A 15,762-nucleotide genomic window follows, 5' to 3' on the forward strand; every position below is an offset into this window, starting at 1 on the left:
AACACAGCAATTTCAAAATACTGACAAATATTCAAATTTCTAACAAATATGATGATAAATATTTGAAGTATTGACAAAGTTTTACTTACATTTGTAATGAAAACGTAGCAAAGTGCAAAGTTATTACCGGTGGGCTGGACGATGTTCGCTTTCGCCACTGGCTCACTTCTGTTGCTAACCCGTACGATGCTACGTGTTGTTTGGAATAAAGCTTGGCACTATGGGGGTTAACACTGTAGAAAGGCATATGCGGCGTGAAAAGCACAAAGCTGCTGCCAAGAGCCACAAAACAGACCCCAGAAATGTCTGTTTTTGATGCCAAAGCTTTCCAGAAAACGTTGGACATTGCTACTGCTAGCACTGATCAGAGCAGCGTTTGGTGAGACTCAAACCGTGCAGTCTGAGGTTTTGTGGATTTTAAACGCAGCGATGGCACTTCTCCTACCTGTTGATGGATTTTATTTCAACAAAGTTGCTACTAGGAGGGAAGTACAGCTGAGAAAGATGAGGGGAAAAAAACATGGAGCCACAGATGCAGCTATGATGATAAATGAGGGGGAAAGTTTCAAAGGAACGGTAATTAAAGTATCGTTTCTTCCTCAATAGCCTTCCATTCTTTAAAAAAAACATGAAATAAAATTTCTTTTGTATGTTTGTTGCGATATCAGTCTTAAAGTTCCTTCATAATGGTCTTAAAATGTCTTAAATTTGAGTCGGCGCAACCTGTTGAAACCCTGTAACACAAACAAATCAGAACTGACGAGATGCTAGTCTTGTGCAGTCTTATGAGGAAAATCACTATTAAACAAGCCGTAATCCGTGTTAAATGGTGAATTACCTTCAAATGAGCAAACTTTCAGACAACATCACCTCCTAATGACAACTTTAAAGCACTTACCGTTTTTGCAGTCTCTTTGTTTTCAACCAATCATTTTTTTTTTTACTTTGAGACGGTGAAAAGTTTAGTTTTCCACAGCAGTATATCCTTTTATACGCTTCTCAACAGTCTAATGTCAAATCTCATGGTTCATGTTTTTTGTGCTGTGTGCCGTTTGTATGGCAGCTGTGGGTGGACATTTTTATTATAGTCTGTGATGAATCCTCAACAGGAAGCCGGCTAACAGGAAGCATAACTCGTGTGTGACATTACGACTTTGTTGTGGTGCAGGTTTTTGTTTCTCTAACATAAAATCTCTCTCGTTGAACACCGCCAGTCACCCAGGTCATGGTAACCCTAAGTGCTGGCACAGAAGCTCGTTGGAACAGAAAGCTGTGAATACTCCAGCTCTCTCCTCCAGCACTTAGAATCTGAAAGCAAAAAGGGCCAAGGTTAAGAGTTTTATACAGAAATGTCTTGAAACCGAGTCACTTTGTTCTGAGTTTTGAATCAAGCCTTTTCTCCTGTTTTTCAGAACGCCGGCTCCTCGGCCGGCTCTACCCCCAACGCTCCGGTGACAGGTTACAAGCGCATGGTCATCCCCAATCAGCCGCCTCTGACCGCCACCAAGAAGACGATGCCCAAACCCCAACCTCAAGGGGGCGTCTCGTCCGTGCCGCCTCCCTCCGTCAGCCCCGTCGCCAGGCCTCAAGGCAACATGGCTCCTCAGCCCGTCCCAGCCTCCTACACCACAGCGTCAACCCCGAGCCAGCCCACCTTCAACGTCCAGGTGAGGTCGGCCCAGCCCGGCCCCCAGCACCAAGCCCCGGCTGGCCACCATTACGGCCAGCAGCCGATCCGCAGCCCCGCTCAGGTGCAGTACATGCCCGCGCAGCCCAGAGGTCCCGACTTTGCGTATGGGCCACCGCAGCCCGGGTTCTCCCCCATGGCATATCAGGAGCAGCAGTGCCCCGGGGGGCCGCAGCTAGGCGGAGTTAGCTCCAGGAGGCCCGACCTGGCCCCAGCCCCGGCCCAGGCGTACCAGCCGCCAGGCCCCAGAAAAACCTACATCACAGATGTCCCCCCGAGCTTGGCTCCGTACACCGCTGGACCAGATGTTCAGCCAAAGGTAAGACGCTCACTGAGCTCCAGCACAAACCTGACTTTATTACCATCATAACTTAGGCTTTTGTAGCGTCTTTAACATGTTACTGAACAGATTCAATTTGATTCAAAACACTTTGGTGTCAATTAATCACGTTTATTTGCATAAAGCACATTAAAGCAACATGAAAGTTCAAAGTGTTTTACAACATAAAGTCACAAAAAAGGTCATAAAAACAACATACAGTCACCAACCGAGAAACTGGTTTGTTTGATCTTTGCTCTGTCTTTCTGTCTTTCATTCTTTCTTTCTTGCTCTCTCGCTCTATCATTCTTTCTGTTTTTCTTTTGCTTTCTTGCTCTCTTTATTTCTCTGTCTGTTTCTCTTTTGTCCACTTTTATTTTTCCAGTACTCTCTGCAGTATGCAAAAAAAAAGACTTTAAAAATGATAAAAATAACAGAACTTGGTAGATGTCCCTCTTTCAGATGAAAAGTTGTCCTCCAACTGGCTTTCAGTAAACAATTTAAAAAGCAGATTCCGGTTTTCGACTATAGAAATAAAGAGACGTATAATTTGGGCAGAAATATTACAAAACAATAGATCGTGTTTGGGACTTTTTTTTTTTTAATAGAACAGAACCTAATGGAGCAGAATAATAAAAACCTTGTCCTGTTGCTCAGAACGGAGCGGCGGATGCCACTGAGACATCTATTCACATCTCAACATGCCCAGCCTTCGCCGATCTCTGGAAAGTAGAGGGCCCTTGAGTTTTCTTTAATTCAAGGATTTTATGCTGGTTCAAAAATCCAAACTGGGCCTCTCAGCCTCGGGGAATAGCTCATCAAGGACTGCGCTTTACCAAATACAAATTAGCTTCAGCATTGCAGCAAGTACATTAAAAATAACTCTAATTATATTTGTTCAAAACAAAGAGTCTACATTTTGCTGGAAAAGCTGGCTTTGGTCCCAGTATGATGCATTATGTAAAACAAAACAAAACCAAAAAAAAAAAGGAAAACAAAAGGTGGCGTTTAATAGATTTGTAGGAGTCTCTTTGATTTCAGATGAAAGCAATTTGCTAATTTTGCAGACATAGCTTCTGCTCTTTATGTATATATTTGTCTTGCTTTCCCAAGGATGCAGCGCAGCAAGGTAACGCTCCATCGCCAACTCCAACTCCCCCCACCTTCTCTGCTTTATTTACATGCTTTTAAAAATGTCTGGAAACCCAAAATTCAACACACGAAACTGTTTTGCACCGTGGAGTCAACGCCATCTTCAGACTATATCCTCTGATCCTGTCGCTGAAAAACTAAGCCGAGATCTTCCGGAAGGCCGATTAGAAAGAAAGCCGACTTCACGATCATCGCTCTGCTCGACCCGATGTTGTGACATGTTCATTACCTTCTACAAACGGCGCTTAATCTGCTCTAAAAGCTCGCTCTTCTGTTAATTTGTTGTGGAAATGAGCCAAAAATACAGTCAATTAAGAGGAACTATTTAGCATTTGTCACGATAATCAAAAAAAAATAACTGACCTCCCCCTCTCTTCACGCGAACGGCGGTTTTTACGTAACAGCCGCAGCTCTGTCAGCCGGGGGATCTGTGACTGTGATTGAAGACTTCATTAAAAGGATCATTTCGCATAATTAGGGGCATTCATAGAAGGTCAGTTTCATTAGAAGTCCAAGATAAACGGCTCGATTGGAGCCCCGTAATCTCTGCACTTTGCTTCACCCCGCATCGCCCTGAATCGAAGCCTCCACCAAGGTGTGTGTGTGTGCGTGCGCGTGTGTGTGTGTGTGTGTGTGATGGCTTCTTATCTCAACACTCTACAAAGGATGCTTACTTTCACCACTGCTTAATCTCCAGTGTAGTTTTTACAGATTTGCCAGCTAACATACCAGTTTCTACGAGTCTCTCTGTCTCTTTTTGTTTGTCTGTTTTGTGAAATTAGAGGAAAGCTAAGCTGGATGGTAACTTTGTGCAATAGCTTGAGCTTGAGTGATGTTTGACAAGGCGAGGATTATTTTGGAACCGCAGACAGTGAAAGCCCCACTGGAAGGTCAACCTCGGCTTCAGCTTTCAAATGCGCTTCACATTTTCTCTGCCCTCCGGTTGTGGCCTCCAAGGTTATCATGGGTGACTGAAACCAGCGGCATAAACCACAACTGAAACTGAGAAACCATTTTTGTCAACTGAAATAAATAAAAACAGTAATTAATGGGGGAAATTAACTGGAATTATATTGTGCATTTATAGAACTAAAACATACAAGTAAGAGACAAAAATATCCTTCGTTTTTGTGTTTATGATCATTTATTCGCCTTTCAAAATAATATGAAATAAGATTTTTTTTTTACCCCCCAAACATGCAGTTTGTCAGCTGTCGGCAAATCACAGCTCTTAAGTTGGGTTAAAACACCAGAGTCAGTTTTCAATTATTTCAACAATAATTGAATAAATTTCTGTTAAGTATCCTTTACCTTATCGATGTATACATAATCACAACTCAACATTTTGACCTTTTTCAATTCTGCACCTAAAAATGAACCAAAGTATGAAAAAACTAAAACTACTATAAGTAATAAAAACTAAACTGAAACTAAGCAACATTTAACTAATAACTAATACAAACTAGCAAACACTCTGAAAACTAATTAAAACTAACTGAATTGTACAAAAAGTGACAATGAAGTAAAACTAAACTATAATGAAAAACCCAGAACTGTTACCGGCGGGAACATGAGAGTGATTGGCAGCACTAAGACCCTCCTCCTTACTCTGATTGGTTGTTTCTGACAGAGCTGAGTATTTCTAAAAATAGCACTGGAAGAAGGCAGAGAGTTTCATTTTGTCATGTTATTCTGCCACAGCATAGTAATAGTTTTAGCAAATATGTAAAACATTTTTTTCATACTGTACCTTTAATGTCATCTCTACATCTTGTGAAAACCAGTCAGAATATAGAATTTCAAATACAAACAAATTTTGCAGCCCATTGCCAGCTGTAGCTGAGATTTACTAAATTTTCTTTTAACGACACTCATAGTGACGATAACCTTAGCTTTTTTTATGTTATTAACCTATCAAATGTTTTTACTGATGACTCATAAAAACTGGATGTTTCACAGCACAACAAAATCCAAATTACAGGTAGGTAAACAGTTTTGTTTAAAGCATTACACTATTTTCATGAAGTAGAGAAACAAAACTGATGTATCAAGTAAAATACTGTATCTTCTGCAACCTAATGCCAGAAACCTTTAGTCCCATCTCGTCAGTCATGTTTATAATGGTTGATGTTTTGAATTGTGGCATTAGTTGATTTAACTTTGTGTTTTTTCTAAAGTCAAAGTGACCGTCATTGCAGTTCAGCTGTATGGTTTTCAAGAAACGGCTGGTTGTTTTGTTTGCTAAACTTGAACCTTTTGCACTTGTAAGTTGATCGGGGGTGAACCTTTTCCCGTGTGATGTCATCACCTCAGTTGGGCGACCCCACTAAACATGAGAGGTATGGCATGGGGAGGCCAGCCTTAAAAAAAAAGAAAAGAAACATGCAGGCAGAAGGAGTGGAGGGTTACCAGCTCCACTCCAGATCACCAGAGAGAGGCTTGTGCGGCTGGCGCAGAGTTAAAATGTGTAACTACAAAGCAGGAGCCCAAGGCTTCAACAAGATCAAGGCATGTTATCTGCAAGCCTGTGATCTTTACTGTGTAGACACACCTTGAAACAAATTGCACTTGTTCTTTGCCAGTTTTACTCAAACAAATCAACCCATCTCTCTTTATTTTTCCCCCCACTATTTAGAGATTTTCTATTAAGAAAAAAACATTCCCATCAGATTGTTGTTGTTTTTTTTTTTTTGCTGTAAATAACCCTCAGTCTATCTTAATTTCTTCTCAGTGCCATCATAGAGAGATCTCCTCTAAATATAATCTTTCTTTTCTTTATAGTCTTCTGGACAGAAATTTCCCTCTGGCAGTAGCATTAAAAACCAATAAATACTTTCTGAGAAAAATGTTAAAGCCGTTCTCTATTTTTCACCACGTCAACAAAGTGTTGAGATTAAAAAAAGCTGCCTCAAATTCGAGCGTCTTTCATAAACGCATGTATTCATTTGTCGTTCAAATGCCGTTTCGCATAAAGGATGCATTGTCTATTTCTGTCCGGCATTTTCTTTTATGTAGTAACATACAGTGGCTCTCTGAAAAATCATGCCTGTAGAAAATAAGCCTGTGTGTGGGTGATTGGCTGGATGTGTTCAGGTAATGAACCTAAGAGTATAATTAGAACATTTTCCAGGCAGTTTCTCGGGGATGTTGTCTTGACAGCCCAATTAAAAACATAAACGTTATTTTTACCTCTTTTTTTGTTGTTTTAAAGCAAACCAGCTTATGTTAGACAATTAATACTCCAATTATACCTCAGTGCTCTCTGTCTTTCAAATTTTTTTCTGTGCTCCTCCTACACTTGAAGAATATTTTAATATAAGCAGAAAAGTCATATTTTTCAGCTCAGTTGGACAAGATCTGTGTCAAAGATTTTTTTTTGTCCATGTTTCTAACAATACAGCCAACCCACAGGATAACCCAGTATTGAGAAAACAATACGGGGTTTTCCATTAAACCTTTTTATGTTTTTAAAAATGATCAACTCTGTTTTAAGGAATCTGTAGTCGGTGTACAATAACACAGTACAATAACAACTTTATGCTTGTTCAATTTTAAGATGGTGTTTATACTGTAAAATGGACTGAAAATGCTCTTTTTTGCAACTTCACAAGTGGAATTAAAGTTTAATAAATCTTACACTATGTTTCACAGAAACTGTTCAGTTCAGTAAGAGCCAGGTAACCTTTATGTAGTGTGTGTGGTTTTGATTTTGAGCCAATAGTTTTCAATAAAGCCCAGGCACATTAAAAGAGTGCAAATGCCAATATTACCATCATTAGCAGCTAACAGTTAGCTTATTGCGCTGTTCTTACAATGCAGATAAAGCAGAAACGGTGCTAGTTATTGTGAGCCACCTTTGTTAGTCGACTCGACACAAAGGGGACACTGGAGAACTATTTCCTTTCTTACTTCAAAGTAAGAGTATAAAACTTAGCTACATAGTTCGCAGCTGAAGGCGCTCACCATCACATTAGTAGCTTAGAGTTTGTTTCCTAGTCGAATTAATATGCCCACAGCAACTTGATGTTACTTTAGATTTATTAGAAATATTGTGCGGTTTTGGTGTCATGAAGTTTTGCCCTCCTCTACCAGGTGACACTTTTTTGAATTTGACTTTTTGAATATAATAGGTCAGACAATAAAGACGGCAGCCTGTCTGATGACGATGCGTCTGATGTAACAATCTCTGTTTTTTTGGAGTCTCAAATGAAAAGCAGTTGTGTTTCATTTAAATAACGTATTACTATTTATATGAGACAAATAAGAGTGAATTTTTTTCTGAAACATGGTATCTACAGATTTCAGTTTAGCTATGCTAATCTGATGACAGCACTGGTTGATCTATCGCTATGCTGGGTTGAACATATTTAAGTATTTGTATCCATTTTCACCATTCCTCTAAATAGTTCTACTTGTACATTAAGGCTGTGAAAAAAGGTAATTACTAAAATCAGACATGAAATTGTGTGATAAGTGGAGTGTGAGCAGAGCTCTGGTAATGCACAATTAAGGGCACCACATAAGGCAGTTCCAGCCTCTCAGCCTGAAGCTCATGTTAGTTAGGAATACTAAATCTGTGGCCTCATATCAGTTGACTGACTGACCGCCTCGTAGCGATGCAGCGCACATTCTCCTGTAGGACCATCACGAGCTCCGCGACGGGGGATCAGTTAGGCTCTCCTGGCATTCGGCATGTACATGCTGCTGTTTAAAATTACTGCTGTGCCTCCGACCATGTTGTCAAATGACACAGTTCATGGTGGTGGTCCACAGTGGATCTGTTTACTGACTCCTTTATAGAGAAAAGGTCACTCTGCTGGACCCGATCCTTGAAGTCTGTAACTCGATGTGGGTCTGTTTATAGGCGCCTTTCTCATAGCAACACATCGGCGGTCGCTTCCACGTTTAAAACAGTTTCGCTGCTCATCAACGGACCTCCGGCATCAATAGAGTCATTAACGAGAGAGATCAGAGCCAGGAGGGCCAACATGGAGTTGTGTTACTCAAAGATTTTAAAGTGGCATTGCTGCAAGCCTTTTCCTGTTTAGCAGAAATTAACGATGGAAGACATTGGTTGGATAAAGGTTTTAAAAGGATTTGAGTTTTCTCAATTTTATGAAGCTAGTACAGATCTACCCCTGCTGTTGATCACTGCTGGTTAGCTACTTGAAACATGATAGTACACTTTACCGTCCCTTTCAAGAAAAAAAATCTAACTGTAAATAAATGTTAGAAGCAACAATAGCACATATATTGATGAATGTATGAAGTTGCTTTGTAACTATTGATTTTTTAGTTTCTATCATAAATTCTTAATATCAAGTTTTAATGTCTTATTGAGATAGTGCTAGAAATATTCTGAAAAGGACGTTTGATGATGGGAAGTTAGGATATTTTCTAACATAAAAACCTTATTGGAAAAAAGTATCTCAGCAGAAAAGAAACAAACATAAATCCCTTTAACCTGAGATATTTAATCAAAGTCAGATTTCAGTTTTTGTAGTGTACTTTACACTTTTTACTCGTATTGCAGCACAAATGTTATAAAAATGAAGAATCTGGATTTCCCCGATGCAGTTCAAGAGCAAAGTGACACAACTCACTCACACTCACACACCCACACAAAACTCTGACCTGTGGGGTCAGTGTGTTGAGCTGAAGTCAGAATTTCTAAGGATCGTTTAAAGTCTGATGACAGTAGGAGTGTAAAAGCAGATGAAGTCAGCTGTGTGACAAACTGCCCATCGGTTTCCACATCAGCCTGTTGATTTCACTCTGGGCTTAATGTCACGTTTGGATTACTCAGCTGCCGATTGGCTGCTTTTTTTTTTTTTTTTTAGGTGTTTGTCACTCTGCCTGCTCTTAAATAACACCCTCCCTGCCGTCCCGTTCACCTCCTGACCCTGTGAGACAAACAGCACAGCTGCTAAATAACCCGCCGGATCGATAGCTGTCATTGCAGCCCAGTGAGCCGGAGCAATCTGAAATATCCCAGCTGAGTTTGTTCTTGGCTGACCAGCTCTGCTCCTGTGTCTGCAGAGCAGAGATGCAGGCGTTTCTCGATGGGCTGCAAAGGTTTTGATCTGAACAAAACTCTTTTAATGAACGGATTATCACTTATCTCTTTAAATTCCATTTGAACTTTTGTGTTGTTTTTACAAATGTTGAATACAGTAGACTAAATGAGAAACAAAGTGAGAATAAATTATGAAAGTAAAAGTTGAGAAACCTATGGAAAGCTGATTTACATTAAATGAAGGGACCTAAATCTGGAAGCCACCCATTTAAATAATTGAAACACTACACTTGGCTGCGATTGCCACTAAAAACATCTTGTGTTCATTTTACAGCGTACTTTTTAGTGATGTTATAATTATTATGTGATTGTTTGTTGCTGTGGTCTCGGTTTAGTTTAGTTTTTTTCTTTCTGCAGGTGTAGAAGCAGACTTAAGAATGTTGACTTGTTCTCTCTTCTTCCTCTCTTATCTCCTTGTTGCACTTTAAACCGTCTCTGTCTGTTGCAACTGAAATAAATCCAAAACAATTTCTACTTATATATATATATATATATATATATATATCTCAAGTGGAGCAACATGGCAAAAGTTGTAATGCTCCACGTGTGAAAGTGAATCTGCTGCGCCACTCGAACAGCTCAGAGCACAAACAAAATGTGTCCCGTCTTTGTTGTGCTTCACACATTTTCCCCGCTTGCCACATTAGATCCCGTTAAAACACACGGAAATTTGCGTTTTATAGAAAAATGTGACAAAATCTAGAAAAATGTGTCATTTTAGATGTAGCTTAAAATAAACGGGAATCTTGTGAAAACTGAATTTGACGGTGATAATCCACATCCCGACACATCAGCTACTCCGTATGATTAGAAGCAGACTTCAGACTTGTAAAGCCCCAACCAAACCCATCTTCCTCTGTATGAACAGTGTCCCCTGTTGGCTCTTCATGTGCATACAGCCCACCCTCACCCCCACCACCCCAATCAGTGCAAAGCTCACAAACAAGTTCCCCTGTTGTTTACGGAGAGTTGCAGAAACTTTCTTCCTCCCTGAGCTCCTCACATCCTCCTCCTGCCCACAAATAGGGGGGCTTTTATTCCTCCCCCGGGTTGGAGACTCTGAAACGTGTGCACTTTCTAAACTTCTTTTCTTTTTTTTTTGTTTTTTTTCTTCCACATCTCCGTCTAATCAAGGAAGCGTTCCCTCCACCTCTCCCCCCTCTGAGGTGTTGGCTGTTGGGTCAGACTGTCATCCAGCTGAGCCGTGTCGTTGTTTAGAGGTGGGGAGTGACACGGATAAATCATGGTTTTATTTTGCCGAGGAGGTGAAATTACACAGGAGGTGGACGGCGGCGCGGATCGCAGAAGGGAAGTGCTCGTTGCCAGGACATGGACTTGAGGAGACTGACCCGTGCGGGCCGTCATTATGTCCGCCGCACGGGGCCTTAAATATAGATCCCGGCTTCCCAGATGAAGCCGGAGCCGGACGGAGGCGCGGCTCTTCTCGCCCAAAACCAGGAAAACCTGCATCCTGTTTTAATATGGCGTTTGCAGCAGTTCACAGGACTGTAATGGTACACCGAGAGGCGCCAAATAAGTTTTATCTCAGTCCCGGCAATTTGTGCAGTCATTTGTTGTTGTGGTTGTTTTTTCTTGAGGTTTTTTTATTTTTTTTCTCTCCATATTGCTCGTGGCACCCCTCTCTCCTCAACTCTCTCTGATTTTCAAATATCTGTTTGCAGGGGGATGTGTCAGTTCTGAGCAGATGACCTAGTTTTTATGCACGCACCATCTTCCACGCGTAGAAAGACCCTTGTACATACGTTCCGTGTCTCACGAAAGCGCCCAGGTCGATCATGCTCTGTAAATTCTGTTAACGCCACAGATTTGAGCTTCTGTGGGAACAAAAAACAAAATAAAACATAAAAACCCGTCAGTTATAGAATCTGTTAATTTTTAATTATCTGCTCTGTACACAGCTGCTCTATGGTTGACTGTTATTTATTTATTTTTTTTCTTCAGCATTTAATTGGAGCTGAAACAGCATGACCTATTTTGTTTGGGGAGAATGTATACTTTATCTGCGCCTCCTCAGAACGTGGCCCTGAGCTTAATTTTTGCAGCGCTGTAATGGTTCCCCTCAAAGTGTAATGCAGCGCAGATTACTCATAACCTGTTTAGCATTGCAGGCAAGCAAATTCATCAACTGGATTACATAAAGCCACAAATATATTCAGACCCCCTTTTGTGTGCATTTGCATGAAGTGAATCAATAATGCGGCTGATGGAAAAGTGACGGGGCAGCTTTAGCTCGGGAAATTATGCTGTTTAGTTTTGCATCTTAAGTGGAGCACCTGCAATCAGAATGGCGACTGGGTTCCCTGTTCGTCTGAAATGTGCCTGGTCAGGCTTCCGACTGAGTCACTGCGCCACTTTTCTGTGAAAGTGATCTGCTGTGTCACCGAAAAGCAAACTTGGAAGAAAAAAAAAGGACGGCCGTGAAACTGCAGCACTGGCTCAAGTACAGTCATTCTCTGTACATTTATGGTCCCAGATTTCAGCCTTGTAACCCCCCAAAGTTGAAGTGAAAAGCATAAATAAATGAGTAATCATGTCAAAGTAAGAGTCATATGCCTTCCAGTAAAAAACATAAAAGTCTGACTTATTTTTTACAAATTATTTATACTTGAAATTCAGCCAGATTTCAAGAATTCACACAAACATTTTATTCATAACTAAATGTTATTGATAAATAATGAATACGCCATAAAATAAAAAAGCATCCCATAAAGTAAAAAAAACAAAAATATAAAAATATATTTATTAATTAGGAGTTTATTTTGTCTGTTTTATCTGTTATATTATTTATTATTATATGAGAACATGGAATAACAATACCCTGGGGAAAAAAACTGTTAAAAAAATAAAAGTCCATGAAATGCTTAAAGTATCTTTACAAAATGTCACAAAACAAAACACTATGAAATGAATAAACTGCAAATTAAATGCGTAAATTTTTTTAATAAAACATGGTGGTGGAAGGATGATGATGTGGACTTCCTTTGCCACTTAGCAGAATCAACCATGTGGGCCTCTGGAGTCAAACAGGAAGTGAACTGTGTAACGGCTAAAGCTGAGACCACAGTAATGATGGCATCAGTGGACCAGTGATGACAGAATTAATTAGAAAACAATAGAAACGACCTGATTGGACCTTAATTTAATTGTCCGACGTTTGATGTCAACAAACACCTTTAAAAGGAAGAAACATAAAATTCCACCAGTGATGTCAGAAATTGTGAATACTACAAGTACAAGTCACCAAATCGGAAGCTAACTTCAGCTCTGTATAGTACAGTGTGCTTATGCAACATCACATTGTATTAAAGTAAACTGTCAATAGAACATGAACTACTGAATCTGAAGTGTGGTTCTTACAGATGTTGTATGTAAACTTGCCAGCTCAGCACCTGTAGTTGTGACTTCTGACTGAAAAATTCATTCGAAGACTCAGAAACTCAGCTGTGCCGCGCTTTCTACTTCGCCAAGTTTTATTCTAGGTAATGTTGTTTAAGGAGAGGAGTGCCATCTAGCGTTTGTTAAAAAAAAATGCAGACAGCGTTCAAAATGCGGGCTAAAGAGCATACCGTACAGGACACTTCAGTTTGGCTAAAATTACGGGACATCCCAGCAAATACGGGACAGTTGGCAAACCTTGTTGTTTGCCAACCAGGTTTCTCGATAAAGTTTCCTTTAAAGAAGAAAGTACGAGTCGCAGATGACCAGCCTAGGCATGCTAGTCACTAGCTTCTCTAATGCTAAGTTAAGTGAGTAGTTTTTTCATTCGCCAACGCCGGCCACTCATCTCTGGCGGTTGCTCTGTTGCCGGGGCCGGACTATAAATATCAGATCTGTTGGTGGCTTTGGAATGGATATAGCCTCATGCGACAAGGAAGTAGCCACTGCTGGGTGCACAATAGCCTTAATTTAGGCACTGATGCCACACCATAGGGCTTGTGCAACTTCACTGTACTGAATACCTCTTCAGCGCTGTTCTACAAGGTCCTAAGAGGAATAATATTGCTGGAATGCTGGACTTACAAAGCGGTGTGCTCAAAATCTCCAGCAATCAGCACAAATGTCCTGAAGTGCTGTGTTTTCTTTAACTTGACATAATGAGTGGCTTTGTGTTGCTCATCCAAGTTCCAGTTTCCCCTGAGGAAGGACCAGATGATTGGTGTTTTCGTCCTAATGAAAGGCTCAAATTAAACGCGACTCGGCCGTTCGGTTGTCGACACACACAGAGACGTGCAGGAAGCGCGCAGAAACTCCCCGGAACGGAGAGTGGGCCCGATCCAGCAATCCTTTCATTGTTGTGGTAAAACGGAGTCGCCTAAGCTGCTGTAATCGCTCGTTTAGTGTTGCGGCAACAAATGCGTATTTTTAGACGTTTTCAATCCAATAATAAAGGTCCAATCCCCTCATGAACCCTCACTAATGCAGGGGTCCATTTGCTTGTTGCTGGGTTTTATTATTACCCCTTAATAGGCCTTATTTGCTTTTTCAGGGCCTTCTGTCCATTTCAGATAATTCCATTGTGATTTGGAGAGACAAAAGGAAGCGGCATGTCAGATTGAGCCGACTGAAGCCTGACTTAAAGCTGCAGCTCCATTGACAGTAAAGAGCATTTTCCATTGTGAAGTCCATCATCATTTAATCTGTGGATAAATATGGCTGCGAGTGATTATGTCTCCCTCAGTTTCTGCTGATGGTGCACAGGAATGTTGAGCCGTTATTAAAGGTAAGGCGGCTGCTTGAGTTTTGAAGTGCAGTTTGGCATTGGTGAGAAAACAGAGGCTCTATGAGGCTGATTGATGGCTGCAGGTATACAGACACAGATTAGGGTTTAGCTGTTGTTCATTGGGGCTCTGCTTCCTCTCTTGTTGCTGTCACATTCAGCTTAGTGGGGGATTTTTTTGTTGGTGGTGTTGTTGTTTATCCAGCTGCTTGATCTCATTGTTGTATCTGGACAAAGCAAAAGAAGAAAAAAGATTGACCTAATTAGGAGGGTACAACTTTTAAGTCATCAAAATGTTACTGTCCGTCACAACGTAGGCCTTCGTTAGTCAATAAACCTGAGTGAACTGTTTTGCATCTTCCATTATTAGTCGCCAAGAAAATCAAGTCAGCAAGAAGCAAAGGTTGTTTTAGACCAGTCATAATGGGACAATAGATTATTGAAATTTTGAAAAAGTGTTTACTACCACTGTTTTTTAAATGTTATTTGTTAGTTGCAAGACTCTAAAATGTTTCATTCTTGCGTCCAGATGTAAAAACTTTTTAGATGCCTGGAAACGATACTTTTTAATACGTGGTGTACAAAAAAATTCTCACTGAAACACTGAATGCTCTCTGGTATGAGGAGGCGGGCCGGATCCGGCATTGTTCAGGGGGCCGGACCAAATGACGTGGCGGGCCGGATCCGGCCCACGGGCCGTAGTTTAGGGACCCCTGCTGTAGACCTTTACCCACTATGTGGTAATAAGTAAGGGGTAATAAAGGATTGCAGAGTGAATATGGTACAAAATCCCCCAGAAAACAAGAATCTTAGTTTTGCTCAGGGATGCGCAGAGGGCAGCCCAGGCAGAGGCCCTGTGTGGCCCCCCAACTGCAGTCCAAGAACAGTAGAAATTTGGCCCTCCAGCAGATAAAGCTGGTGCAGCCGCATGCTGCTGATTTTCACTGAACCATTTATCTTAAATTCCCTTATTCAGAAAAGGTTTGGTACAACACAAATATAAAGTAGATTTCTTTCGTAAGCCATGTTTTTTTTTTTTTTTAACTAAAAACAGACTTAAACACATAAGTTTGTTGAAAGACGGCACGTTTTCAAACAAAGTTCTTGTCGTCGTTGCTGGGAACAAAGTAAAAAAAAAAAAAGAAATTTCCTGACCAATAATATATTAAACATTTAGAAAACTTTATTCAGTAAAACATCTGAGACCCCATAATTATTCATTTTCTGAGCAAAGGAGACTGCTATGTTTAGTCAAAATCTTGCATGTCATTTATTGCAGAGCAGTTGAAAAGAATGTCAAAATAAAACAATTTTAGTTGATGCTTAGGAAATGAACATTCACTTTACGCTGTCAACTTTAAACAGAACACAAAGTTATAGCTTAAAGTTTGAAGCAAGGGGAGAAATGTTTTGATGTCACATCCCCATAAAGATGACCTGTTTGTATAACAGCCTCACAGTGAACCACACGCATACACACGCACACACACACACACACACACACACACACACACACACACACACACACACACACACACACACACACACACACCCACGCAAACACACACAGCAGTCACCATGTTTTCACCTTTGAGGGTAATACTGTTCAAAAGTTTGCCCAAAAAGTCAGTATCTTTTAATGACTCCAAAATGGTTTTGTTGCCATGTAAAAAAAAGGAGAATACCCACATTTAAAGGTCTCATATAAGTTAGTAATGGTCATGATTGTGATCATTTAAATACATTTGTGAGAATTAAGGATTTGTGCCTTTATATTATTTACAGACTCC

At 40.5% G+C, this 15,762-nt stretch overlaps 1 protein-coding gene across 3 annotated transcripts in view; it reads left to right on the forward strand.

Annotated features, from left to right (window-relative positions):
* The window catches only part of lpp (LIM domain containing preferred translocation partner in lipoma), a 181,159-nt gene that overhangs the window by 109,871 nt on the left and 55,526 nt on the right, over positions 1 to 15,762 (forward strand). For all 3 annotated transcript variants that reach the window (XM_014974477.2, XM_014974437.2, XM_014974442.2), the window contains one exon: positions 1,413 to 2,006. In XM_014974477.2, the coding sequence (XP_014829963.2) occupies positions 1,413 to 2,006 (594 nt within the window). The remainder of the gene's footprint in view (positions 1 to 1,412; positions 2,007 to 15,762) is intronic.

This window comes from Poecilia mexicana, unplaced genomic scaffold (genome assembly GCF_051168715.1).
Source record: "Poecilia mexicana isolate PSO_F unplaced genomic scaffold, ASM5116871v1 scaffold_4, whole genome shotgun sequence".
NCBI lineage: Eukaryota > Metazoa > Chordata > Actinopteri > Cyprinodontiformes > Poeciliidae > Poecilia > Poecilia mexicana.